Below are 26,350 nucleotides of genomic sequence, written 5' to 3'. Positions count from 1 at the left end.
CTGAAACAGGCTGAACGGAGATGACAACAGAGGGTGGGGCTGGGATTTTAAAAAGGCCCTCCTACTGACAGAGCTGTTTACAAGCATGAGTCGACTGGATACCCTCCTACTGCCGCGCTCTGATTGGCTGGGAAACTTAGGCTAGCGGGGATGACAGATTGCATCATAGGGCAACAATTTGTGCTAGTGAGAGGGAGTGAGAGTAGAGACAGAAACAGAAAAATGTCCAATATAAGCAAGCTAACTTGCTGCCTCGAGATAAAATGTGTCGTTATAAAATAGGTCTGTTGAAAGATGAATAATTCGTGTTACTAATGTAAGATGATTTATTTTTTCCTTTTGAATTAATGTGATTATATACAAGATCAGTTACTACAGTTGATCCATAGTTAAGGAATTGTGCTGTGCCTTTAAAAGGAGCCGTTTCTTTCTTCTTCGTTGGTTTTTTTTTTTTTTTTGGTGTGTGAGACGGGTTCTGTTCTGTTAAAATGGAGGTTCAATAAAAGTCTGGACAACTACGCTACTCCTTCTCAGTGTTCTGCTCTTTCTCCACCCACGACCTCTTATTCTACGATAACACCGATTCAGTTCACATCGTAGTGTTACACTGGTGGCAGCGGGTTTGTGGACATTTGCAGCTATTACAGCGGTGAGCACATGCTACGCATGCTAGTTTTTTTTTAATGAACGCATCGTTTTTTACCAACCCTATAAGCACGCACAAGAGCCAACACAAGCTAGAAAATAAAGGAGAGCCAATGGAATTTAACTACTAATGTCTCCTTTCCAATTTTTAAAACAAATTTGGATTATAAGCCTCAGCAAAACAAGCAACCAAGAAAAAAAGCCTGACACGATCACTGAAAGTGGGTTTTCATTACACAATTTTTTGGAAAAGTTTTCACATCCCTACAACCTTTTTCACAACTTGTTAAGTTCTGCAAACATAGTCTTCCCTGAGTCATTTTTGCTGTTTCCACTTGGGACAATTTTAGATGTGTCCTTGCATTATCAGACCTCTTTTCTGATAATGCAATGCAATAATGTACCTTTTGTCTGGTTCAGGTGTGTTGAACTAGCATACAGGACAGCAGCCATTAAGGACTGATTTTGGATAATTATTATATAGTCATTTTTCTGTGCTGTTTGTATCTATTGGCTTTGCACATCAAGCTCAGTCAGATTGGACTGGAAGCATCTGTTAATATGAATTTTCACATTTGTCCCCAATTCTTAATTGTATTTAGATTTAATTCTAAATCACTTGGGTATTTATTGTTTTTGTCTATATATTTCCTCTATTGTTACCATACATTTAGCTCCATCCACCATCTTTGACCATGCTGAAGAAACACAAGATGTGTTTTGGGCTAATTTCTCCACAACTTTAATCCCAGCCCGTCTACTTCATCCCTTGGTCTTCATGATGTTTGTTCACATATGTTCTCTAATAAACATCTGAAGCCTTTGCAGAACAGCTGCACTTATAATGAAATTAAATTGCACACTTTTACAAGGCGCTAATGTTCTGCCAATAACTCAATTTTGCACACTCTGCCGAAGTTCTGTGTCCTTATGATGTGGTCGGAGCATAATCTGGGCCAAAAGGTGACAGTTCTCACCCCATCAATCTGCCATTAATCTGTGCGGATTGAGTTCAGTCATTCCTCCTCCCCCGCACCGCTTCCTCTGGTTCCTCCCACACCTTTTCTAAAAATCTCCCATCATTCAAAACTCATGGGCCTGCAGACTGCTGCGGTGGGTGTAGCAGGAAGTCAGGGATGAGAGGATGATGAGAGCACTCAGAGATAGTCCAGCCAGCAAGGAATTTGCTGTGGAGGCACCCAAAATGTGACACTGTTTCAAATATTTCATGGTCTTCTAAAATGGGTTAGTAAAACTTGATCTAGTATTTCAAAATTGATTTCAATAAACAGTTTTTCCCTTGATTGAACAATTTGAGAGAATTTTATCTTTCCACAGAGTCATTTTAGGTATTACATCGGAAATAAACAATATCCCACAAGCAGCACTGCAGCCTTAATTTGTTCTAATGATTAAAAATAAATAAGCTATTGATGTGGATTTCACCAAAGTGGTGGAATGGGTGAAGTAAAGTTTGATGTTGAGGTTCATCTGGCGTGTCTTTTGATTGGTGATTGGTGAGACTCCCAAGATCCAAAATGTTTTTTTTCATTCTCAGACAGCAAATAACCTTAATAAGTTGGCAAGAATGGAATGTAAAAAGATATTGCCTTGCAAAAATATTTAACACAAATACAGCCACTCTGTGAAAGCCTCAGAGGTTTGTTAGAGAACATAACTTAAAAACAAGCCACCCTTTTCTTTCTTTCTTTTTTTTTTTGCTAAAAAAAATTGGAAAACTATTTTAATTTACTTCCAATTCACAAGTTTGCTCTATATTGTTTTGGTCTATCACATTTAATTGCAGTAAAGTGAAATAATACGGAAAGGTTTGAGAGGTATAAATTCTTTAGCAATATTCTGTATAAATGATGAGAACTTACAAAGTGGGTAAAAGGATGTGTGAGGATTTGAGGGTCAGATAAGAGAGGGATGAGGTGAATAAGTGGGATATAAGAAGCTAAGGATGGGACGAATGACAAATGTATAACAGTGAGGCGCTTAGGCAAGATGATAAGCAGCTGAAGGAGATGGAGGTCAGGATCTAAAGAGAAAGAAACTGGATAAAACACTGAATCCACACAAATTTGGTATAAAGCTTAATACGTTTTTTCTATTTTTTAATTAATCAAACCCATCTTTCATTAATGAACCATATATAGCCTAAAAATAAAAAGTGAGTGTGTAGAAGAACAAAAACAATAACAACAAAATATGTATATATAATTATTTTGGAAACTATAAGTACATTTTTGGCTGTAGTAAGCAGAAAAAGTAATGCAGAGTTTCAGCAAAATAAATAATTTCAAGAGCTGCATGTGAACTGAAGCCTTCTTTGAGCTTGTACTGACAGCAAAACTCACAATATTTTAAGCTGCTGATGGTTCGATGAGAAAATCAGCGAAGTAGCTTCCAATTATGAATGGAATCCATTCCCTTCAAAATGTTTCAGATAGAGGAAAAAATGGCAATAGGTCAATAATACTAATCACATAGTTTAAAGGAGTAAATTGTAAATTTAGATTTAATTTAGATCAACAAAGTCTATTTGTCATGTTTTCTCTCACAAAAAAGGTACACAAAATAAAGAAGAACTTTGCTCGGTGCTTTTAATCCGGTTTGTCCATATCCCACATCTCTAGTGCAGATGTTTTAACTAGTTTCTCTTGGCAGTTTTCCCTGAAACATTGCCCTACTTCTAACCTACTAACTGAGCAACAACCACACAGCATCACACCTTGGCTTCAAAAACAAAAAGTGTTTAAAAGCTTGCTTGCCACAGATGTGTCACTATGTAATGATCATGGTGTTTTTTTGTCTTGAAATGCTTGACCTTGTTTTTAAATCTTTAAAAGAAAGAAATTATTCAATGGAGTGTAAACATGTTTCTGTTCTTTATTTACTTTAAAACAATATAAAATATAAAATTTACACAAAAATAACAGTTGTAAAAGCACTTACAGTAAGAGTTAGTATTCCTCATTCACACACATATTCAAGTGTAAAGTGTGGTTTAAAGACCAATTAACCTGGCAATGATGTTTTTGGACTGTAGGAGGAAGCTGGAGTACCCAGAGAACTCAATGCAGATATAGAGGCTACGATTTGAAACCCACAAGGCAACAGTGCCAGCCACTGTGATACTGTGTAGTTCTATACAGCAAACAAGTCTAATTAATTTCTTCTAATAAATGGATGAATTTTGCTAAGGAAGTTGCAGAGAAGCAACCCACTTTTTGTAGTTATCAATAAGCTTCTGGCATAATACGAGTGGATATTTGATCACTCTTTTTAATAGAAATTGCATAATTTATGCCAATTTCTTGGATTTCTGGCACAGATCTGATATGCTTTTAAGCATAGCCGTTTAGTTCAAGTTCAAGATGAAGAATTTAAAAGAAGTGCTCATTACGGTTTTCCTTGCTCCCAATGTGCATGACACCAGTGCAACTGGCACAAAGGCAGTCCCTCAGCATTATACTGCCACCAACATGCTTGTAGAGATTTCAATGTCTTAACTTGACTCTTTTACCATTATGTCCAAACAGCTTAATCTAGATTGTTCTTGAATGTCCCAATAAATTTTCTTTGGGAAATTCACCCAATATCCTTGGGGTTGTATGTAGATATTTAAGCTTGTGATAATAAATTAAACCATGTCTGGATTGGAAAAAAATCTAAAATATGTTTAAACCCAAGTCTTGCTTTTAAAATATACCTAATTTGTTCAACTAAATCAATAAAAGTCTCATTAGGATGCTTGGCAACCTTCTGATCTGCTGCACAGTCCAGTCATCAGCCTCCACGTACATATATGTCTATATATAGAGCTATCAGTTCTCATCCCCTTTACACTACTGACAGCCACGTGCTCCTAGCAGCACACAGAGTTTTAAAATGCATTACTCTGATATCCAGCTAAAGAAATATCAATGAACTAAGATAAACATTTAACTACCACTGAAATGCAAATGTAATTTTTGAAACCTCCACTATCGGTGATAATTACTTTACACCTTATACATGCTAAATTTGTTTCTGATGAAGTTCCTGCAGTATGACTAAAGCATATATAGTCATTTTCAAAAAGAGCAAATGCTAATGCAAACCGCTTTATCAGTGGTTAGAAAGAAAAATCTGATTTTTTTCCTTAAACTAAGAGTTAGCCAGCTGTGTTAATATTAAAGCTGCCCTCAGGAAAAACAGGTGTGGGAGAGAAAGTTGTGTGAGAAATAAGGCTTCACACAAAATAGCTTGACAAAAGCAAAATGTACTCACCTGAGTGCCTGCTTACAAAAAGGTGCTTCTCCTTTTTCTTTCATATGAGCACTCAAAACTCTTTTTGTTTCTTTTGTTCTTGTTAGTCACAAAGAGCGGGGGGTTTAAATGTGATGTCATCACAGTCTTAAGCCAAGGAAGGGTTTAATGGACCTGCCGCTGGTGGCACGACAAGACCTCACATGGCTTCTGTGAATGACATTCCTGATCAAGATTATGTAGAGCCAAGCATTCAATTATTATGCAGGAACAAATTAAAATAAAGGACTTTAGCAGAATTTGCATACAAAAGCTAAAAAAGTTCTTATGCAGTGGCTCTCAAAAGTGTACGCACCTTCATTGCCAAGTTTTGTGTGCACACTTTAACTAATCCTTTGTTGAAGAACAACAAGAAAGTCCTTGTTAAAGTTAATCCATAAGAAGTCATTTTTGCTGATTGTCACTATCCAGGGAACAATACAGACTCTTAAGAAGGTGCACTTGTAAGATCAGACCAAAAATCACCCTGAACAGCCACACACCATTCCCATGTTGAAGCATAGTACCGGCAGCATCATGCTAAGGGGTTTCCTCTGTTTGTCTGGGGCAAGAACGCTGATCAGAGCTGAGCCTACAAATGTTCAATGAATGTGAATATTTTTGCTAGGCATTGTACACACATCAGCAGCCAATGTATTTATGTGCCTGCTGTGGCATTTAAATCACTTTATCTTCATCTCTTGGAAGCAGAGCTCATTAGGAGACGGTTGGAATGAAAGCATCATCAGATTTCAGCATCTGAGCTATGAGGAACAGATACATGCCACTCAGGTGGAGGCACAGATCATTTGCCTCTCAGAGTATATTTTCTAGATTCTGTACACACACCCTGTCTGTCACTGTCTCCTGCTATGTGCCCAAACATCAAAGAAAATAGCTAAACAATTTTGTGTTTCCCTTCAATTGAATGTGAATGTCAAAGTCTCTTTACACAGAAACTCACTATTCTAGCACACAGAATATCAGAATCGGAACAGCCAGTTATGTAAGCTTATATACCAACCTTACATGGATGGAGATCCTATGAAACATTCAAAAGAAATAGAACATGTAGCATGGATTTTTCTCCCCTCATGTTTCTTTTTATTATCTGACTGTACCTTTCTGTAAATGCACGGAGAATTATTTCAAGGAAATAAGTGCTTGTGCCACAGGGTAAAGGAGCTGATGCTGAAATAATTTGTTTCTTTAAATAACTAAAAGAATAAAAGCCTTGAGCTGAACAACAGCAACACAAACAGATAGCTTGGTCAAACTTGGACCAGACCACAGTACGGTTTCAGATAGGTGAAAATGTATCAGACTCAGCCTGTTAAAGGTAAACGTGGACAGCTTAGAGGTTTGTCATAATATGGGTGATTTCAGGGAGGGGAAAAAAGGTCAAAGGAATGGCTTATGTAAGAGCTGTAAGCACAGAAGAAAAGTACACCAAATGCATTGTGAAAACAAAAGAACTTTGCCATGGGCTTTTTGCTCACACAGATGAACATCACACACAGTGAAAAATGTCAGTGAATATACATTTTGTTATTCAACCATAAGCATGCACATAAACTGTCAGAACAAGAACATGTGGTTAACTGGACAAGAAATCATTCTTAATAGTATCCGAAAAGCATTCATACTCTTTAAATGTTTAACATTTTCTCAGGTTGCTGCAACAAACACCAATGCTGAGATTTTGTGAAATAAACATAACATTAGGACATGCTTATGAAGTAGAAGGGGTTAATAAGCCATTAATCCCATATTTTTACAATACAAATCAGAAAACTGTGGCTGACTGAGTCAATGATATTTTAAACTATCATTTCTTCTCACTCACATTGTTGTGGTTGAAAACTTAATTTTTAATATTTGTGTCTCATTTGAAGAGAGCACATTTTGGTGACAGAATGCAGACTTCCTATGGCTTTCTTGGAACAATAGCTTTCTTTGTGCCACTCTGCATTCAGACCTTCAGAATGCATAACAGATATTTAATATTGCAGAGGACTCTCCCACCTTGTCTGTGGATCTCTGTAGCTCCAAAGTAATCATAGGTCTGGGGGGAGTTGATGAATTAAATTTTTTTAAAGTGGGTTTATTGTGTATTCTCCAGGCACATTGCGTCATTTTATAAAATAATCATGTTAGTATAACATCTTCAGTTGTTATGAAAAAGCTATTAATATCAAAAGCAACTTACGAAAAATTTTACTTTAGATTCAAATGCCTTGAAATAGGCCTCTGTCTCTTTAAGAAATTCTTACCCTTTCTGATACGCCTCCGTCAGCACAACAAAGCTTCTGCATGATGCTGATTACAAACATTCTTAGGATTGTTTGACTGAGAAGTAGTTTGCATGGCAAGGTGTTTTGGGGCCTAAGGTATTTGCTAATTGCTGCTGCCACTAGTCTGGAGGAGCTGTGTGGAGGAGGCACATGAGAGGGGTGCTCTGTTGGGATGACAAGTCAGCTGAGGACTGGAGTTTCAAGGCAAAGCTTTGGGTAAATATGCCAGACATGCTTGTATGAGCAAGCATTTAGGCACCCCAAATGGTTGCCATGGGAGACTCAAGGATTTCTCAAACATTCATGAATAAATCAAAGCAACTCTCTGGGTAGGTATTTGATGAGGGAATCATTTTATAACATGATTTAAAGCTCATAAAAGTACATTTTGCATAATACCCCTCTTTATGATTTTTAAGGAAAATCTTTCATGTGCTTTTCCTTCAAATTTTCAATTTTGCTCTCTTTTTTGTCAGTCCCCAAAACAAAATCTCAATCAAGCAAGATGATGTTTGTATTTGTATTGTAATAAATTGCAAGGTTCAAGGTATATAAAAACTTTAGTAAAGCACAGCACAGTGTGAGTAACAGTCTAAGAATGTACTTGGAATTCACCTGTCTGATCCGTCTTAACTCACTCATCCAAAGATCTAATCAATGATAACTGGGTCTACGGTACTATATAGACCTTTATTGCTCAGAGTTGTAAGCATGTTTAGACACCTAAGCTACTCAGCCGTGCTATTAAGCATCATCATCATCTGCCTCTTACACCAAACTGTCACCACAATGACAAGGCAGAAAAGCAGTGACGCCTGACTGGTGACTAACGTGTAACTTTCATCTTGTGCAGTCCTCTGGCAAGAGTGATGCACCTTTTTGTTTCCTGTCAACAGACAGTGAGGGACTGAGTGACATAAGTGCAGCTAAAATGATCAGCTTGTGTGGTCTGAGCTGAGCTGTGTCTAAACGTTCCACAGGAAGCGCCTGTATCCACATGGCTTATGACAGCGGACACACAGGTGTATGCTGCTATTGCTGCATGCTGTTACTTCTGGGAAACAGAACTAAAAACACAAAAACAAGCAAAAATATGAGGTTCCTTTAAATTTATAAACAACCTTTTTTGTAAGAAGCCTGTAAAATCACTGAAAGGCACTTATTGTGTTTCATAAAAATGACTGGACACAACATCCCAATGTTATAGAGCATAATCGGAATGAGACATTTAGTAACTGTTAATTAACTGTTTAATACACTAGCATTGCAAAACTAAATCCTACAGAGTTTTTTTCTGCATCTTGTGACACACCGTGCCTCTTAATAATACAGATTCTAAGCTCCAGAGGACTTTACAAAGACAAATGGCTGGGAGGGGAAAAAATAAGGAACACTTCTGGGTCAAAGGAGAAATCTGAGTAATGCTTGTTCTTTCCAAAGCACTAAGGGTATAATTAATGTTTCTGATTAAGCAAATAATTGCACAGACACAGAGAGGAGTAATTCATTAATCTAGCAACTAGCATAAATTTAATTGCAGTATTTTGTCTGTAGAATGAATTCAATACAATCTGGTTCTATTCATAAAGCCTTTAAAAACCCTGGAAGGACAAACTGCTGTGCAATACAACAATAATCCAGACAGAGATAATAATATAACTGGTACACAGAAATGGAGATTAGAAGCTAAAAAGGATTCAGCTAAAACACACCATTAAGATAAAATACACATTTAAAATAAAATAGAGACAACAATCATAAAATTGATGCTTAAGAGGTAGCACAAGCCATTGCAAAGAGGTTAAACTTAATCACATTAATCTTCAGTTCACAGACTACGACTATTTCAAAAGTTTAATTGATTCAAATGATTCTGACCTCCTGTAATGGACAGCTGTTTCATATATTTTGTAAACAAAACAGGCAAAAACATTCATATGAATTAAAGATAAAATATACACTTAAAAAATTTTGAAACTCAATTTTCACATTCATCCCTTTGCCTGTGTGGATTGTATTTTACGTTTTAAGGCAAAAAAGGTGTGTAAAAGATCCTTGAGTGCTTTTGGGAAAGATTGAGGTAAAAGATTTACTGAAAAAAAAGACTAAAAAGTAATTTAAGCTCTTAAAGCAATCTCTGCTGCGAACCCCAACAAGAGCTCTGATTTCCCAGCTGAGCTAAAGCCATGCTCTTTGTCATATGTCACTAAATTGAATTTAATTAGTTTTGTTCAGTGGTGGTGAATGTCAAACATTTTCAAATGTTTAGACTTCAACTAGAGGAAGTAGAGAGGTAACACCTGAGCCATAGATCAAATCTGGTAATTAAACTGAAACCTCATCACACATAGGACATGTTGGTCAAAATTACCAAAGCTATCTCTTTTTCAGTAACAATCTCCATGAAGAAGGAAAGTCATTTGAATGCAAAATGATACTGGTTTTAGTCAGTGCATGAGAGAACCAGTGATTTTTTTAAACAAAGCAGCAGCTGCCTGACATTGACAGCATCAACACACAGTGTTAACTAAGCAGAGAGGTAAATATAGCTGCAGCACAAACAGAGCAGAAAATCCCGTCATTACAGCGGCGCTGGCAACCGTTCATCACATTTCACCGCTAGGTTTACATCTCCGCTTGCTTGACTCCCACCGCTCTCAAGCAGCTCCCGGGACATTCCTCCCATGCCAGCTAGGCATTCCAGTCTTTGGTCAGCCTAGATCAACCTGAGGTTCGCCTGGGTCACAATTTTAATGTTTAAACAAAAGTCCTTGTTTGTCTTCCCAACCTATCTGCTCTTGCATCTTTAAAAGTGTTCTGCTGTAGTCATCTGCTGATTAAATATCAGCGTAATATTCTATTCATAGTAGCTGCTTCAAGCCCATCTAAGGTTCTGCACCAGCTGTATTTTATATACCAGAGTTAGGAAAGCACATCTATTTGTTTTATTTCATGAAGGGAAACTTTTCAGAAGGTTGTTAAGCTGTAAACAAAATTCTACTGTTTTGTGAAGCTTGTGAAGTGAGTGGGTAGTGTAGCTGACATTTATTCAACCTCCTCATATTAACTAGCTCAATCCATATTCTCAGCTGCCACCACCTTGTTTCACAATGGAGACTTTGTCATATGGAGGTTTTTAAATGAAGACAAAGTTAACAAAGTCACATTATGATCTGACTGGAATAGATCACCTTTTCCCCCCATGTTTGAAGTGTAGCCTACATGGCTTAAGGCAAAGTGCTAATGAGATTTATTTATCAATGGCTTTATTATCGCATCTCTTCCATAAAACACCTGAGCTAAACAAAAATAGCAATAGTCACTTGGGGACGTCTTTAGTTAATATTCACCTTATCCACCCAGTCAGTTTAGATGTACTGAACAGACCTTTGTGACAAGTTCAATGCTTGGGATATTTGTCTATGACAGAAAACTGCTTTACACTTTTTCACAACACTGACCTGTCTCCTGTGTTTGTCTTTTTAATGTTTTCTAACAAAGCTCTGAAGCATCCTGTTTAAACAATAGCTGGATTTATGTTGAGAAAATGACAGACAATTTGACTCTACTTATGAAGCTTGTGAAGATTGGTTGCTGTGGATTTTACGTAGGAGTGTTCAGATAAATGGGACTGAATACATACTGATGCCATACTGTTCAAATTTAAATTGACAAAAACTTTGGTAATTGTTTTCCTTTTAATTCACAATTATGTTCCACTTTGCGTTGATCTGTTACATATAATCCCAGCCACAATACATTAGTTTGCGGTTGGAACATAAAAAAGTATGAAAAAGTTAAACTGGTGTAAATACTTTTCCCAAGTATTGTATGTGTGTTTGAAATCTGAAAGTATATAAATCAGCTACAGCAAGGTAGATTGTCACCTGACTTTAATAGAGACACAGGCATAAAATATTTAAATTTCAAACTCTGATGCAAAGTCATTTTTAAGGTGTCATTTCAAAAATCAGAAAGTTTTCTGAAGTCAACAATGCCCACATAATTCAGCCAAAGTCAGACTTGGACTTGACTAATAACTGCAACTCATTTCTGCACTTATTCTTGAACACAGCCAGCTTAGTGTGGTATAGATGAGGTAACATATTCATATTTCACTACACAATGGAGAGCTGTCAAGGGACACTAAATGGGCCTCAGTGTTACTCTGCATACAGACAACATAGGGTGTGTGGATTAGCCAGTGATTTGTAAAAGTGAAAAAAAAATTGATGAGGCAAAAGGGAGCCATGAAAGGAGGAAAGACTTTTCTCTTTCATCAAATAAAAAATGGCATGGTATAAGGTATGATAGTAGAAGAGAACACTTAGTGGGGGTGCCACGAATGGATGAGAAAGATTCACTTACAGTGTGTCCTTTAGAGATGAAAATGAAGTTTCAGTTTGTTCTCCTCCAGCAGGAGTGATGTCCGTTTGCTAAACCTGGCATTGCCAAAGCCAAAGAAATACACCCCACACAGAGATAGGTAGGAAGGGGGTGTGTGTGAGAGAGAGAGTGGATTGACGAGAAGGCGGTTTGAGATCCTGCTTTACTGCATGTGTGTGTGTGCACTGTCGGGAGCGGAAAGAGATTGGGAAGGAGAGAGAGAGAGAGAGGAAGAAAAAAAAGATGCAGAGAGCTCGAACGAGCTGAGTGGCTGGTGTGAAAATGGGAGGGAGCTCGACGGTCCAATAGTGAGCAAGATGATCTGAGCAAACAGGAGATAGCAACAAAGAGACAGATTTTTTTTTTCTAAATCCTGATCACACTCCACATTTTATCTGTTTTCTCTATATTTTAGATTAGGATGGCAGAGGAAATGAGAAACACCCAAAGCATCAAACAGAAAGTGGGGGTTGATCCATTTGCTACCCTCAGCCGAAGGCTTCAGCCCAAGATGTATTTCTCTCACGCACAGATTGGAGGTGCAGGGAGACTGATGGGAGGAACGCGGGAGATAAATCATCAAACCCTGCTTGGGACTCTAATAACAGATTGCTAGAAGGACTGACAAATAGAGCACAGCTTGGAAGGCTGAACTGAAGTGCCGACAGAAAATAACAGAAAACCAACATATAAGGGGGAGTTGCTCCCTTTTTATGTTTGCTTAGTTTTAAAACCTTGTATAAAAAATTGTCAGCAAAGCAGCATTAATGAGCAGCACAGTACGTCTTTGTGCATGGACAGCTAAGACATGTGCAGCATCCTGCCTCCTCAGAGTGTGTGTGAGACGCTCGTGTTTATAAGCATGGGGGCGGGGGAGCGGACCATCTTTCTCGGGATTTTGCTGCGGGAGCACAATGTTGCCATGGAGACTGCATCCATTGCAGCAGAAAAACGCAGATGGACGGCCTTCCTTTTTTCCCTGATGTGGTCCAGGTTGCCTCTCATCCCTGACCTGCAATTCATAAAAACTTGTCCTTTTGACTTTGTGGATAGGCGGAGGAAAAAATGCTCCGGGTGTGGACCAGCCTATGACTCAGACCGCTGACAAACTGCTTATGGCAGAGGTGAAAAGGCCTTTTTGTTGAATTATTAGAGAATGTTTAATCACAGAGCATTATCTTGCACAACTGGAGATTTAAATATTGTTCTAAATATGTCAGGATACATAAATTAAAGGTAAATCAGTTGCCATACTTTCTGAATGTACGTAATTACAGCTCATTGGAGAGTAAATGGTCTGCATCTGAATGCCTGCTAATACAGACATCATGTTGACACAAGGGCACACGATCAATACCTTGTTTCTAAATTCAAGACATTAATTGCAGTTGACTTTAAAAGTGAATAAAGACAACAGGCAAGAACATATTTGGAAGGAAATCACGTACAAACAAAACATGACTCATTCTTTTCTGAAGGCACTAAGAAATATGACCTGTTCTGACATCCCTCAAACTCATCTTGTTTAAGTCTTTCATTTGCTAGATAATTTAATTTTTTTTTTTTATATGCATGTTAAGCTTATTTATATATGCTTAAACTCTGATACAGCAGTCTGAGGATCATAAAGATGATAGCCCTTGAACTTTTTCACATTTTATCATGTAAGAGCCACAAACATCAAGGTATTTTACTGAAATTGTATGTGACAAATCAGCATAACGAAACAAGTATTTGTAAAGTGGAATAAAAATGATGCTCACTCCAAAAAAATACATTCTGAGAACAATAGCTAGGTAATCGTCAAAACAAAAATAGCACACTTTTAAAGATCACATTTTGTTACTGTTTATATTTTGATGTCTCCTGACCGATTCTTCTTCTTCTTATGATGGCTAAACCCATGTATCCAGTGGATCGGTTAAAATGTGTGCAAATTTATTTGCTGAAAATAATGTTTTTATTTATTATTAATTATGTGAATATATTTATTTATTTATTTATTCTATTATTGTTGTTGTTATTATCATTAGCACATTGTCTGTACATCCAATTAACAAAACAAAAGCAATTTTAATCAGTAGAATTTCTTGCAGGATTGCCAACATATATTTACTATGCCATATGTAAATATTTCCATTTCTGATACGGATTCACTGTAATTTGATATCCTCACAAATTATAAAGTAAAATAGAATCCACAAATCTGTCCTTTATGAAAGTTTGGCAAGTTATAAAGAACTGTTCAAAGAACAGCAGAGGAAGTCCCTTTTGCAGTTCACCACAGGCCATGTAGAGAATACAATAAAAATGTGTATGAAAATGCCTTGGTTAAATGAAACCAAAATATAACTTTTTGGCCAACCAGCAAAACATTTTCTGTGGTAGAAAACAAACACTATGGTTCACACTGACCACACCACCACCATGGTGAAATATAAATGTGACAACATCACTCTGTGGAGATACTTTTCTTTCTTTGGTGAATGAGTTTAGAGTTTATGGAAATATAGTTTGAGCAAAATAGAGAGCAAAGCTGTCAGAGGCAGTGAAGACTTGAAAGTTCACTGGGTATAACTTTTGAATATTCTCTGAAACGTCATATGAAAATGTTACAGTTCAGAAGTGAACACTTCAATGTCTCCTGTATCTTAATTGTTGATTTTGTTTCATGCCACGGAAAATTACATGCAATCCTTATAGATGGAGTTTAAGCTGCAACAGTGAAGATCTTAACCCATCTTATTTTAAAGTGATTTGGTTACAATTTTACATAAGTTGTGACAAAATATTCTACTTCTGAAGGATAGAGAAATAGGTGTACTTGCTACAACCAACCAGCAGACAGTGTAATCTGTAAACACCTTAATTTGCTTCTACCTGTCCATTTTGCTGATCACTGGGTTGGTGATGAAGGAGAGCAGATTATCCATGCAATCTTCTTTCCCTAAGAGGAATAACAATACAAACTGTATCAATAAAGAACATCAGATGCAGTTCAAATATCTTGTTTCAAATTTCACAAGTTACTACCTTTCAAAGTTGTAAAGTTAGGTTCTGAAAAAAACAAGAGATAAAAAGCGCCAACTAGTGGTTGAATGCAGAAAGAATCCATGAAAAGCCATTTATGTTTTGAGGAGGAATATGTGTTCAAAATCTCATTTTACGAATAAAGACATCTTGATTTACCTTATTAAATCAAGGTTTAATCAGGTAAACCTTGATTATCTGCAAGCAACGAGATGCACACTGCTGCATGAAACGCAAGAGTGAAAGTTAGGCTAGAACTAAAGATAACAGTGAGCAAAATATGAAGAGATCAATCAAAAAAAATGGCACCACAGGACATGAAAACGTATACGGATATGCTGTGTTTCGTATTTATATCAAATGGTGGACTGACAGTGCGCGAGACCTCGTGGCGCAACGGTAGCGCGTCTGACTCCAGATCAGAAGGTTGCGTGTTCAAATCACGTCGGGGTCAAGTTTATTTTTTTTAAGTATCTACGTTCACAATTTGTTCCTAGTGTTATAGAAAACTGACAAAAACTTTTCACTGACTAAATTAAGAAAGCAGAACATATAACTCTGCACTTAAAGACAAGTACAAAAGTTTACAATAATTGACTTTAAAATTTGTGAAGAAAAAAAGTGTCAAACAGATTAACTGGTTTACAAATAAACGTGACCTAGTTTTTAAATACCTTTATTTTTCATTATTGTTGTAACAGTTCCTTTCTTTATTGCAAAACAAAATGGATGACAATACGATATAATTGGAAAGATTGAAATACTGACATTGCTTAATGTAGGCCTATGATAATAGTGTTACCTTTTTTTAGGTCTAAAATATAATTGTAATTTGCAAATGGCTAACTTTTGCTGATTTCTATAAAACAAGAGAAAAAATCAACATTCTGGAGACATAAAGTCTATAAAAAAGTTAGGGCATATTAAATAAATTTCTTATGCAATTTTGTCTACTTTAAATCTAACCGCACCCTCGTAAATAGTTACATGCCCAAAGCGTTAATGGTGGATTCGGTTACGCAGCAGCTACCACAGACACTACGTAGTGGTTTTGGGATGTTACCAAGACCATGACATTCAGCTGTAGAAGCACTTAAAAAATAAACAGTATTACTAAGCACATGTTAGTGGCTATTTATGAAAAACAAGCTGTCCTGCTATCTTCAACCACATTACCTTATAATCTCCAAGCCAATCCTTGTTAAAAACGAGCAGGGATGTTATATTTTTCTGGCTTTACCACTCCTTTGTCTCCTTCTCTCTCTCCAGTCGTAGTTTTCTTGTGCGTTTCTGTTTGCCTCCCTTTCGTCTCACATGCTCCTGCTCAGCTTAAAAGCTTCAGTCCAGCATGACTGCCTTTCTAACTCAGTCCAAGGATCTCTCTCCCCTCCGTTCATGCCAGTCTCATCTTTCACCAAGAACACTAGACTCTGAATGCACAATTCATTAGCAGAGCTCTGCAAAGAGTGAAACTTGGCTGAGACATAAGGTTACCCCCTGTCCTAAGGAGCAGACTCACATGAGAAGGTCCTTAGCTGCACTTGTTTTCCACCACAATGGCCCGATTGTATTTGAGGGTCTCATTTTACATACAACAGGCCAGTTTCTCCTTCTGGTGTCTCTGCTTTTGTAAAAGTGTATGCTTTGAGCTTTCATTGATTTTCTAAAGAGCTGGTGTTTTTAAGAGAACCTTTCATGGTGAATATATGCCATATTTTTATTGTTGCAAAACATCCCTCTTTTTAATCAAATAATTAGTCAAAAATGCCAAGCAACTGTAAATGTCCTTCCTGGGAACTCAGCGGAAGGTGGAATAAATGTGCATGGGCAGAAAACCCATCCTTACACTACAAGTTAGAGTTCATGATTATATAAAAATGGTTACCAAGGTTACACAAATGAATGCCTTTTATATTCCAGTTTTGGTAGTTTTACAAAATCTTGTTCCAGAGACACTAACATTTAATGGGTCCTACAAAAGCATGCAGCCTTACAAACATGTTATGAAGGCTGGATGGATAGCTTTGCTTTAAATGTCATTTGAGTTTTGATTTTTTTTTACTACAAGTGCATTTACAACAGGGTGGTTAGACACCCCCTACCATCCGTTAATTTTTTTGAGCAAATTAAAATGTATGTTCTGTTAAATTGCTAACATTTAGCTTTACAGCAACCAACATAGGGTGTTGTGAGAAAAGGATGAATATGTGAAAACCAATCTCTTCCTCCCATAGACTTTCATAGTGGAGGATCTGTGATGCTCTGGATTCAGAAACATTTGACATTGGTAGCATGAACTCTGAAGTACCAGCACATTCTAAAAAAAAACCTTGGCCTCAGCCAGAAAATTTAAAATTGATCCAAAACATCTCTGTTTGATTTTACATTTATATGATCAAAAACAATAGTTTATACAAAAAAAAAAAAAAATAATAACTTTCATGTCTGTCTCAGTCCTCAGACCTAAATTGTCTGGAAAAGGCTAAGGTCAAAACGTTACATGAGAGCACCTAAGTTAATCTAGTGAGACTGTGTGAGAGGAATAATTAAACAAAACATACTGGGTTTAATTACAAAAAAAAGGTGATTTACTACCGAACTAATAAATTGCAAGGGTTTATCAAGGGTAATAACAGGGAGGAGAGTTGTGAATAGCAATTACAGAGATATATTGACCTGAAATGAAGTGCACATTAGTTTACTTATACACGGTGAATAGGGTAATATCCTTTTATTAATGTACAATAAAAGCAAACACTTGCATGAATTTCAGAATTTGTTTCATCTCCCCTCTCCCCCAAAAGAATAAACAAAGCAAAAAAAAAAAAAAAAAAAGACACCCTCAGAGCGCAAAGCAAGTCCCTATTTGCCTTATGTAATCTAAAGGGTAAAAGCATGACATATAAAATGACAAACATTCAACATAACTTTAGCCATATAAAACACAGAAAAACTGACAAAGCCTAGTTTTCATCTTTAAAACTTTAGCAGCAGCTAATTATTTCATGTTTTCTCATCCAAATTGCAAAGTTTACTTCTGCTTCCAATAAGTTTAAACAAAGACTTTAATCCAGATGACCCCTCAGCATAATTTTCCACCTTTCTGTCACTTCTCTCCTTTATATCTCCCGTTCTTGATTCAGAGGAGAAGGATCTTTGAGATATGCTCCTCTGGAACAAGTATCTCAGTCGGAAGCCCATTCCAGGAGAGCGCAGGGTTTGATCCACGGAGGCCGACCTTAGCAGTGGTCCCTGTGACAATGCTCTCTGACCGATGCACCCAGGAAGGGAGGCAGACCCCCCAGAAGGAGAAGTTAGACTTTCCTGACTACTATAATTTTCCAAGTTGGTTTCATCAATCTCCCAGACTCCATCATCAGGATCATTTCCAGAAGATGTTGATGATCCTCTGCGGGCTTTGCCTCGCAGGCTGTTGCTTCTTGGAGAGCAACTTATGGGGCTGAGAATAGTCCATGGAGATCCCACATTACCATTACTGGTAAAGAAGTAGTCCCTAATTCTAGGTGAAGGGGTACGTGGAGTACTAGCCTCATCCTGTTCTCCTTTCGAATGCTGAGGACTCCCCGATACCTTCTCATCATTACGGTTGCTTTTGACATTTTGGTAGCAAAGCACCTTTCGGGTTATCTCACGCATCTTTTCGGCTTCTTCCTCCTCCAATTTTGCCAAATCCACGTCTTTAAGTAGCTTAGTTTGTTTCTTCTCGGGGCTGTCTGTAGTTTTGCAAGGAATTGGCATTTCTTTTTGTGAAGTTTGAGAACAGGATTCAGAACGCAAGCCTTTAGCCTGGGGTTGGTAATTCTTCCTACATCTGCTTAAACCAGATGGGGGTTTGGATAGAAGGTTGTGCAATGCTGACTCTAAGCATGAGTCATCTGTAGGGTCAAGTGCTGAACATGATGCCACAGAGCGTCGTTTAGCAACTAGTTGCATGCTCTCCGACCGCTTGTGTCTATGTTCAACAGCTTCTCGCTCTCTGTTTTCCTGCGGGTCATGTAAAGAGAAAATATTTCCTAATGAATCAAATGAAAGCATTATTTTATAATGCTTTCCTCCAGAAAGCAAAACCTAAATAAAAATCCTTCAAAGTTGTGAAAGGTTCAAGCCACTGATGGATTACATTTTGATTTCATAATAAAAATGCTGGATATTAATCAATTTTTGGTCTTCTTACCTGTACAGCTTTGTCAAACCTTTTACAGAATGAGTAAAAGATGGAGCAACACTCTTCAAGTTTGAAAGTAGCTGGGTCTTCACAGAAGTACCCTGCAACAGCATCACTTAAAGCCTTCAGCTCATTCAGGGACAGGTCAACGTCTGCAAGCAAAGTATCTGCCCTCTGTCAAAAAGTTATAAAATACATGTTGATAGATCTTAGTTCTTTTTAAAGGTGAAAATTTGCAAATGGAGACAATTTTTTTTTTACCTTCAGGAATTGATCTATTTGTTGTAAGAGGCCAGGGTGTATGCTGCTAAACAGTTTAACTTCTTCCATCTTCTGGATTTCCTCCTTCAAGTCCTTGATTATGTCATCTTTACAAATTCTTTGGTATAATTCAGATACAAACTTGTTCACAATCAGATTAAGTGTCAGACAGAAAAAAAGTAGGATAAAAACTTGGGAAAAACACATTTAAAGGGTAACCTTGATGCCATCCCAATGTGATCAAGTTGGCTGGGAAAAGTCAGCAGCTCGGCATCAATCTCCTCTGCTTGCTGTGGATGGCAAAGAAACAAGCTTTGTAAGCAAATGAACATTACTGGAGTTTGTGCATCAATGTTTTTATCTCAAAATATGGCAGAAACCCTTTTTCATTCATGAATGAATGTTTAGGCATGCAGAACGTGATCAAACAAAATAAAATAAACATTCACATGCATTAGCCTAGGAGGACATTATTAATGGTAAAATGGGAAGAGATCAGGTGGTTAAAGCCTTACAGTAGATATTGGTATCAAGATATATTGACTGGCTCAACATTTTGGCATTCCAAGAGAATTAATTTTCTAAGACAACCGCAGTCCAAAAGGCAGCAGTTCTTGGAGCAAGACACAGTGCTAATTGTACCCATGCAGCTGGTAACCACTCTGATTTTCCAAACAGGGGTGTTTCAAAGGTAGCTGACAGTCAAATTGAGATGGTGTTTGTTAACCCCAACCAGAGTCACTATGAATTATCAACATAATCCCAGTATATCAAATCCCCATACAGTGTGGTACCAAAGGACAACATTTAGGCGCAATCTGCAGTAACATATTTTTCATAAATAATTTTTCAAAGCCACTACACTATGAATATGTAAAACAGGAAGTCTTTTATTCAGTCAAAGTGTGTGATATGCATGTGCAACATTTTGTCGAGGTGACCTGATTCAACACATGACGCATACTGAGAATGAAATAAGAAATGAGAATGACTGGGAACAAACTACAAGCTGGGACAAATAGTTACTTAGTAGAGTAAATTAAATTGTCCTAATATTAATCCTCTGATGTGCTATAGGCATACCATGCATAAATCTCCCCATATTCCAGGATATTTACTGGACAGAGGTTTAAATGCATTATTTTGTCTTACTTTTTCAGGTGCAATGTGGAACGAGGTTACCAGCCCCCCTGCCCTCCGACAATTCTTCTGTGATTACAGTACTTTTGGTAAAAAAAAAAACGAAAGAAAAAGTAATAATAAACCCATAAAAATTGAAAAGCTTCATTGTTTTTACCCCTAACACGTCTAGATTTATTTACAATATTACTGTAATGTGCTATTAGGAGAGGAGTCTGCGTTGCACATAAAATATAAGTACTTGCTTCATCTGTGTTTTTATGGGCCTCTAACTCTTAGGAAGGTCTCCTGCTTGACATAACGGATCGTGCAGAAAGGAAAAACCTATGTATGCACATATTTAATTAGAGGCATATCAAGGGGTTTGATTTTATGCTGTGTATGCTCAATTCCGCTGTAACCAGGATGGACAAAGGAACTGTGTTAATTTATTTGGAAGTGCAGCATAATTTATTGTGCCTTCATAAATCATTTCCATCCTAATTCTACACTTTACCTTGGCAACGTAGTGCATGAGGTTCATGCCAGGCTTGTTGGCTTTGGTGTCGGCCAAGTTTAGCAGGGAAGCCACCCTGAATCCTACGGCATTTGCACTGTAACCACCCTGAAGGAGAAAGTTTTTAATTGATTACTCAGTTAAACGGTTTCACAGAAGCATAACATCCACTAGTTAATACAATGTGATGAAAGATGATTCTCCAGGAAAAATACTAACAGCGTTCATGTAATTCCCAGCTTTCAATACTAGACGAATCACTGAATGGAGGTCATCGCAATCCAACAGTTCTATTGTAGGAGAGGAAAAAGATAAAGTAGGAGCATGTAGGATTGTCTGCAGCTGGAAGCAGGTGAAATATTACCGTTAGCTGCTTTGATCATGACCGCAATGGCATTCTTCACTTCCTCCATGAGGGGAAAGAACTCCTCCCTCAGAAGCATCACTTTTAGACGTTCCCCGTAGCTGAATGAAAGACAGACAAGCAAATAAACGTTTTTTTTTGCTGTTCCAAAAAAAAAAAAAAAAAAGAAGAAGCTGTCAGTTTTTTTTTATATGCCTCCTAAGACCTAACAATGCAATCAGGTCTGAATAGTCACACTCAAATGTAACTACACAAAGAACTACCAGAAACAAACTATAAAAACACAGTGAAAGTCAGTTGACATCAAGACCAAAAGATTGATCCATTTTATTGTAATTTTGATAACTTGATGTTTTCAGCAACATTCAGTTAAACATATAAAAACAGACTCACCTAGGGACTTTCATGAGCTGTACCATGAACTGGTCTGCCTCAGTTAACACAGAAAGTTGACCTCTGTATGACTGCAGCTGTTTTACCTACATGTTGACAAAATGATGACCTACCATTAAAAATAGAGTTCAGATATCGCTTGAGGAACAAAGACTTGAATACTTTTCCATTTAGACATTTACATAGTTATCAGGTATGAAAAATGATTCTACAGGAAAAATACTAACAGCGTTCATGTAATTCCTGGCTTTCAACACTAGTCGAATCACTGAATGGAGGTCAATGAAAACCGATTTCATGTTTGTAAATACTTTATTTTATGTTAGTTTACATAAGTAACTGAAGGCTGCATAACGTCTTGTTTTTTTGTCATTGTGCTTAGCATGTTAAATCTGTAGCATGGGTACAAAATAAAATAACTTCAACACAGACAGGAGATTTCAAAAAATGTTTAAAAAAAAAAAAATACTCTACTTTAACGTCATCAGTATATAGGGTTATTTTGGATGTACTCAAAAAAAATTTACCCACAAACTATTCCACAGAACCATAGCTCTGCCGTATTTTTGTTTTGAGTCAATGTCTGCATGAAAAATCAACAGGAATGGAGTTCCTGTTACCTCACTTTCTTCTGGTAGAAGCTTACAAAGCTCTTTTAGTTTGCCATTTCCAAACCTCTGCCAGTTCCCCTGACGAATGTCCTCCACTATTTCACTTACAGGCCTACAAAGGGAGACATGCACACAACCAAAGTTAGAACACAAATAAAACAAAGTATTTACTTTATTATCAGTACATTTATGGCTCTTTTAGAAAGTTCTTGCTCTGTAGTACCGGCAGAACAAACCCACTAAACAATATGGTGAAGAACAATCTCAACACTGATTAAGAACATGGCATTCAATAAACTTAAACAATGAGAAGTTAATTTCACATTATGGTTCATATTTATGAGAGATGTTGATTTAAAGATTAGAATATCTTAAATCCACTAGGAGATTGATTGCTTTAAGTATGACTAATTTCTAAACTCTTTATAGCACATAAAAAATGGATAAACACTCTTTACACAGAGCCAGATTATTTCATCTATAAAGTGTAGAGAAATAAAAATGCAAATGAGTGATGGAGAAAAACCGTCCCATGTATTTACTACTTCTATTCTGGATTATTGCAATTTTTACAATCAGGACAACACAGAAATATTGGTAAAGAGTCATCAGGTCTCTCAAAATGCTGCAGCAAGAGTTTGGATGCAAGTTAAAAGGAGAGATCATATTCTCCAGTACAAAAGTTGTGCATAAAAAGTCAAGAATATGAATTATCAATATTCATATTCTTCATAAAATAATAAAATAGCACATATTTCCCCATTTTTAATCATGATTTTCTGTGAGCTAAATGAACCTCAGAAATTAAAAATATACAGCTGGTGTGGGGAAGAGCAGTTTTTGATCATCATATTGGCCAAGTACATAATATCATGGAAAGATGAATGCACAGCACATTGAAATATTAAGTAGTGTGTAGTGAAATATTTGGAAAATGTATCCTTCAGTTTTAGTTTCTTTTCTTCAGCTCACTGATAAGTTAGAGCAGTGAGGTTTATTGTGTTTTCTCCATACAATTATGCTGATAAAAGAACAGGCTGCTCTTTATTATCACTGATCCCTTTAAATGCGTTTGTTTTATCATCTACAGAAAGTACTCCAGGTCTTACGGCAAGTTTGCCTGCATCTCATTACTGACATTCAGCTTTAAGTCAGTAGAGACAGATGGCCACCCCCAGGCAACTTTTAATCTCCAAAGAATTTTAAACAGTTCCATTCACTAAAACTATGCAGTCACATTAAAACCAGAAGAAATGACGGTTCAGTCATTTTATGTGCGACGCTTAATTGCTGCCATAACGCAAGTGACTAAACCAAACTGGCAAATGGACAAGTAACTCCTCCAAACCTTGAGTGTAGCAATGGAAAACTGCATTTTATGCAATTTAAACTACAACTAATAGTTATTTCAACTACTGGTTGAAATAAAGTAATGTATTAAACAGTTTACATGTTTTTGCAAAATGGTTTAAACTGACGCTTTAAAAAGGGATTTCCATGTATTTGCATGAGTTCAGCTGAGATAAAGCCTTATGGTTGGGTAATCATTAGCACAGTGGAAGTGACGTGTGCATCCAGATACCCATGACTCAAGGTCTGAACAACTCAAAGCACAGCTTAAGTCATTCAACTTCTTTTGGTTATGAGGACTCTTGTTTACCTTATATGTTTCAGTACAGAGTTTTTCACACCATAATTTCCACCATATGCATCTGGCTATTACAATATTAAAGACACAACATTACCTTTTGAAATGTCTTAGGAAGATCCCGATATTCATGCTCCGCTTGGAATCTAATATCGTCACCTAAAAACAAAATGCAGGGTAAATTCAAACAAGGCTCAAAAGATGGGAAATATCTCTACAATCCAGAAAATATCAACATTTGCGGAAGCTGAAAAAAAAAATTCCAGACTGTTTTACTTAAAACGGTTCCGCACTGATAGTTGTGTGGAACTTTAAAAAAAAAAAGAAATTACTTCCTCCTGGCATCTTTACTACTTCTCCAATTTAGATTATTTGCAAGCTCATAAAAAAGAAAAAGAAAGTAGAGCCTGCATGGACAATCTGTTTCTTATTTGTACATATCTATTAGTTACCTGAGACTCCTGTCCACACAAGTTCATCCCATCACTTTTACTTAAACTGAAGACTTTTGAAGCCCGTAGCGATGCGCTTTTGTCATCATGACTAAATAACTCTTCCATGGTTTGTATATCCAATACCAGGTCCCTCTGAGTCCGTTTGGATGTCCACACGTTCAGCTTACCCAACACATGATGGTTAGGCAGTGTGTCCCAGTTCAGCTTTTTCATGGAACGTCTTTGGATATCACAAGAGCCAAAGAATGCAGGAGGTGGAGGTGCTGGAGGAGGGGGTGGGGGTGGTGGTGGTGGTGCTTCTGTACCATTAGCCACAGGAGATGGTTGGACATACGCTTCTTGACCATCCAGCACAGATGGAGGAGAGGGGTCTCTGGATGAACAACTGGGCGAAGTAGATTTTAAACTCAGCATCCCCTCCATCTGTTTTTCCCCTCAGATCCAAAGGCGAATGCGCCTACTCACCAATCAGAACTGAGAATACACAAAATAGTACAGCTCCATTTATTTTTTTTAAAAAGCAGTATTTTTTGACAAATAGATGAATATTTACTTAGCTAGTGGAAATGTGTGAATATACTACAGTGTTACAATAAAATATTTTAATTTACTGAACTGATCCAACTTTATGTATTGCAATAACCATAACCATGCAGGTGATTCAATTCCGATCCATAAAACACATTTAAAGGAAACAGAAAAAAAAAAACTGTTAACAGAGCTGTGCGTTTGAAATATTTAGTGGATATCTCTTTAAATAGGCTTTTATTGATGTAAATGTCATCAAGTGTAAATCAAACAATCTATTCTTAACTGAACGTTTTTCGAAATGTAGTCTAAATACTTATTTTAAAAATGAATAGTACATTCAATATAACATACTTAGCAAAACGTTTTTCTACATTTTTCACCAGGGTCCTTAATTGAAGAAGAAAAAAAAGACATCTACGGAATTATATGTTATTCTAATAGAAAAATGAAGTTGTGACAAGCGGCTTGAAATATTTAAATACGACAATAAATGCATTTATTCTAACAATTTTAACAGGACTCGCTGTAATCTGCCCTAAAACATATCTGAATTTTTAAAAATAATATCATGTACTTACAACGCTTGACTAGCTGTATAAAAAGTGTGCAATTTGGCGTCGTTTCCTCCCTGAATATCATGTCCCAGAAACAACAGTCACAGGTGCAGAGTGAGCCTCTAATCAAATTCAAGACAGTTACCAAATACAGGACCGCCCTCACGATAAGAGGCCGATGGGTCCGCTCCTTTTTCAGTCGCCGGCACATGATGTGGAGCCTAGAGGGAAGGAGAAGTTAAAAACAACAGCAACAGTCAATGGTTATTGCCTCTTAGCCAAATAGATAAGTGTGCAGCAAGTGAAGTACATTAATTCTTGCCTCCGGTCAATAAATTGAAAGTGTATTAGGTGTCTAAAATTTGTTCTTATGGCAGCTTCTTTTCCTGGACAGATCACCAGTCCGTCGGGCAACATAGACAAACAACCATGAATATACACACTCATACAAAATGGCAATTTAGATTAACCATTAGGTTTTTGGACTTTGGGAAGAAGGCTGGTATTCCAGGATCTTCTTGCTGCATGGACTTTATTTAAATTGGTTGGCTTCTTGCCATAAACCTGACTTTTAAGGAAAGTAAAATCTAACATAAAGCCATAATTACAGGTCCATCTAAAAATTATATATTTTGTTAAAAGTGCAATATTTCCTGTCAATCATCTCAGAAAGTGAAACTCATATTACCAGTATATACAATCATCAGTGATATATTTCAAGCTTTTGTTTCTTACAGTTTTTATAATTATAATTTACAGATTAAAAACCCAAAATTATGTGTTAGAATACTGTGAAAGAGATTAATGATGTAGCATTGTTGTCTTTAGGAATTCACTAAAAATTACATTATTCCTAATGTTATTCATTAGAAATGATGATGCTATGAAGGGAAAACAGTTGAAAAGTACAAAACTACATTAATTTGGCCTCCATGCCAATGATTAGTCCACATACATTTCTAACTCAAAACTACATGATGAAACATAAGGGTCGAACACAAAACGTGGTAGTTTATCTTTTAATTGTGACTTCTTTTTTTTCTGCTTTGCAGTCCTATGC

At 36.9% G+C, this 26,350-nt stretch overlaps 2 protein-coding genes, 1 long non-coding RNA gene and 1 other non-coding gene across 6 annotated transcripts in view; 2 read left to right on the top strand and 2 right to left on the bottom strand.

Moving 5' to 3' along the window:
- trim3b (tripartite motif containing 3b) overlaps nucleotides 1-16,074 on the bottom strand; it is a 34,813-nt gene extending 18,739 nt beyond the window's left edge. Inside the window, exons 1-2 of one of the 2 annotated variants that reach the window (XM_032575947.1) lie at nucleotides 15,828-16,074; nucleotides 14,502-14,568 (exon numbers count right to left, since the gene is read on the bottom strand). The gene's annotated coding sequence lies outside the window, so the exon portion shown is untranslated. Of the gene's footprint in view, nucleotides 1-11,603; nucleotides 11,817-14,501; nucleotides 14,569-15,827 lie in introns of those variants that run through there. The other variant, XM_032575946.1, reaches the window with a different exon arrangement.
- Nucleotides 101-13,049, top strand: LOC116728127 (uncharacterized). The gene is made up of 2 exons (XR_004340951.1): nucleotides 101-649; nucleotides 12,037-13,049. It is a non-coding gene; the product is annotated as an uncharacterized LOC116728127 (long non-coding RNA).
- trnaw-cca (transfer RNA tryptophan (anticodon CCA)) lies at nucleotides 15,034-15,105 on the top strand. Its single transcript has one exon. It is a non-coding gene; the product is annotated as a tRNA-Trp (tRNA).
- Nucleotides 16,075-17,367: 1,293 nt separating the features above from the next.
- fhdc3 (FH2 domain containing 3) lies at nucleotides 17,368-26,294 on the bottom strand. 2 transcript variants are annotated; one of them, XM_032576525.1, is made up of 12 exons: nucleotides 25,315-26,294; nucleotides 24,203-24,679; nucleotides 23,848-23,909; nucleotides 22,112-22,214; nucleotides 21,492-21,577; nucleotides 21,099-21,199; nucleotides 20,954-21,024; nucleotides 20,735-20,842; nucleotides 19,318-19,388; nucleotides 19,099-19,216; nucleotides 18,847-19,011; nucleotides 17,368-18,656 (listed from the first exon to the last, which is right to left on the bottom strand). In XM_032576525.1, the coding sequence occupies exons 2-12, from the start codon at nucleotides 24,626-24,628 to the stop codon at nucleotides 17,655-17,657; spliced, it is 2,313 nt and encodes a 770-aa protein (XP_032432416.1). In that variant the 5' UTR covers nucleotides 24,629-24,679; nucleotides 25,315-26,294; the 3' UTR covers nucleotides 17,368-17,654. The 2 variants fall into 2 exon arrangements, with proteins under 2 accessions (XP_032432416.1, XP_032432417.1); XM_032576526.1 differs by having other exon boundaries at nucleotides 25,436-26,294.
- Nucleotides 26,295-26,350: the final 56 nt, after the last annotated feature.

This window comes from Xiphophorus hellerii, chromosome 11, assembly GCF_003331165.1.
Source record: "Xiphophorus hellerii strain 12219 chromosome 11, Xiphophorus_hellerii-4.1, whole genome shotgun sequence".
In the NCBI taxonomy this organism is placed as follows: Eukaryota; Metazoa; Chordata; class Actinopteri; order Cyprinodontiformes; family Poeciliidae; genus Xiphophorus; species Xiphophorus hellerii.
The sequence above is the reverse complement of the archived record's forward strand: the minus strand, read 5'-3'. Positions and strand labels throughout refer to the sequence as shown.

Bases quoted from the DNA above. Each gene is read 5' to 3' on its own strand.
- fhdc3 (XM_032576525.1), bottom strand. From the start codon at position 24,628: ATGGAGGGGATGCTGAGTTTAAAATCTACTTCGCCCAGTTGTTCATCC. The intron at 19,389-20,734 runs GTAAAGTGTAGA...TGCCATCCACAG, and splicing joins TCATGCACTACGTTGCCAAG to CAAGCAGAGGAGATTGATGC. The intron at 19,012-19,098 runs GTAAAAAAAAAA...ACTTTTTGACAG, and splicing joins AAATAGATCAATTCCTGAAG to AGGGCAGATACTTTGCTTGC.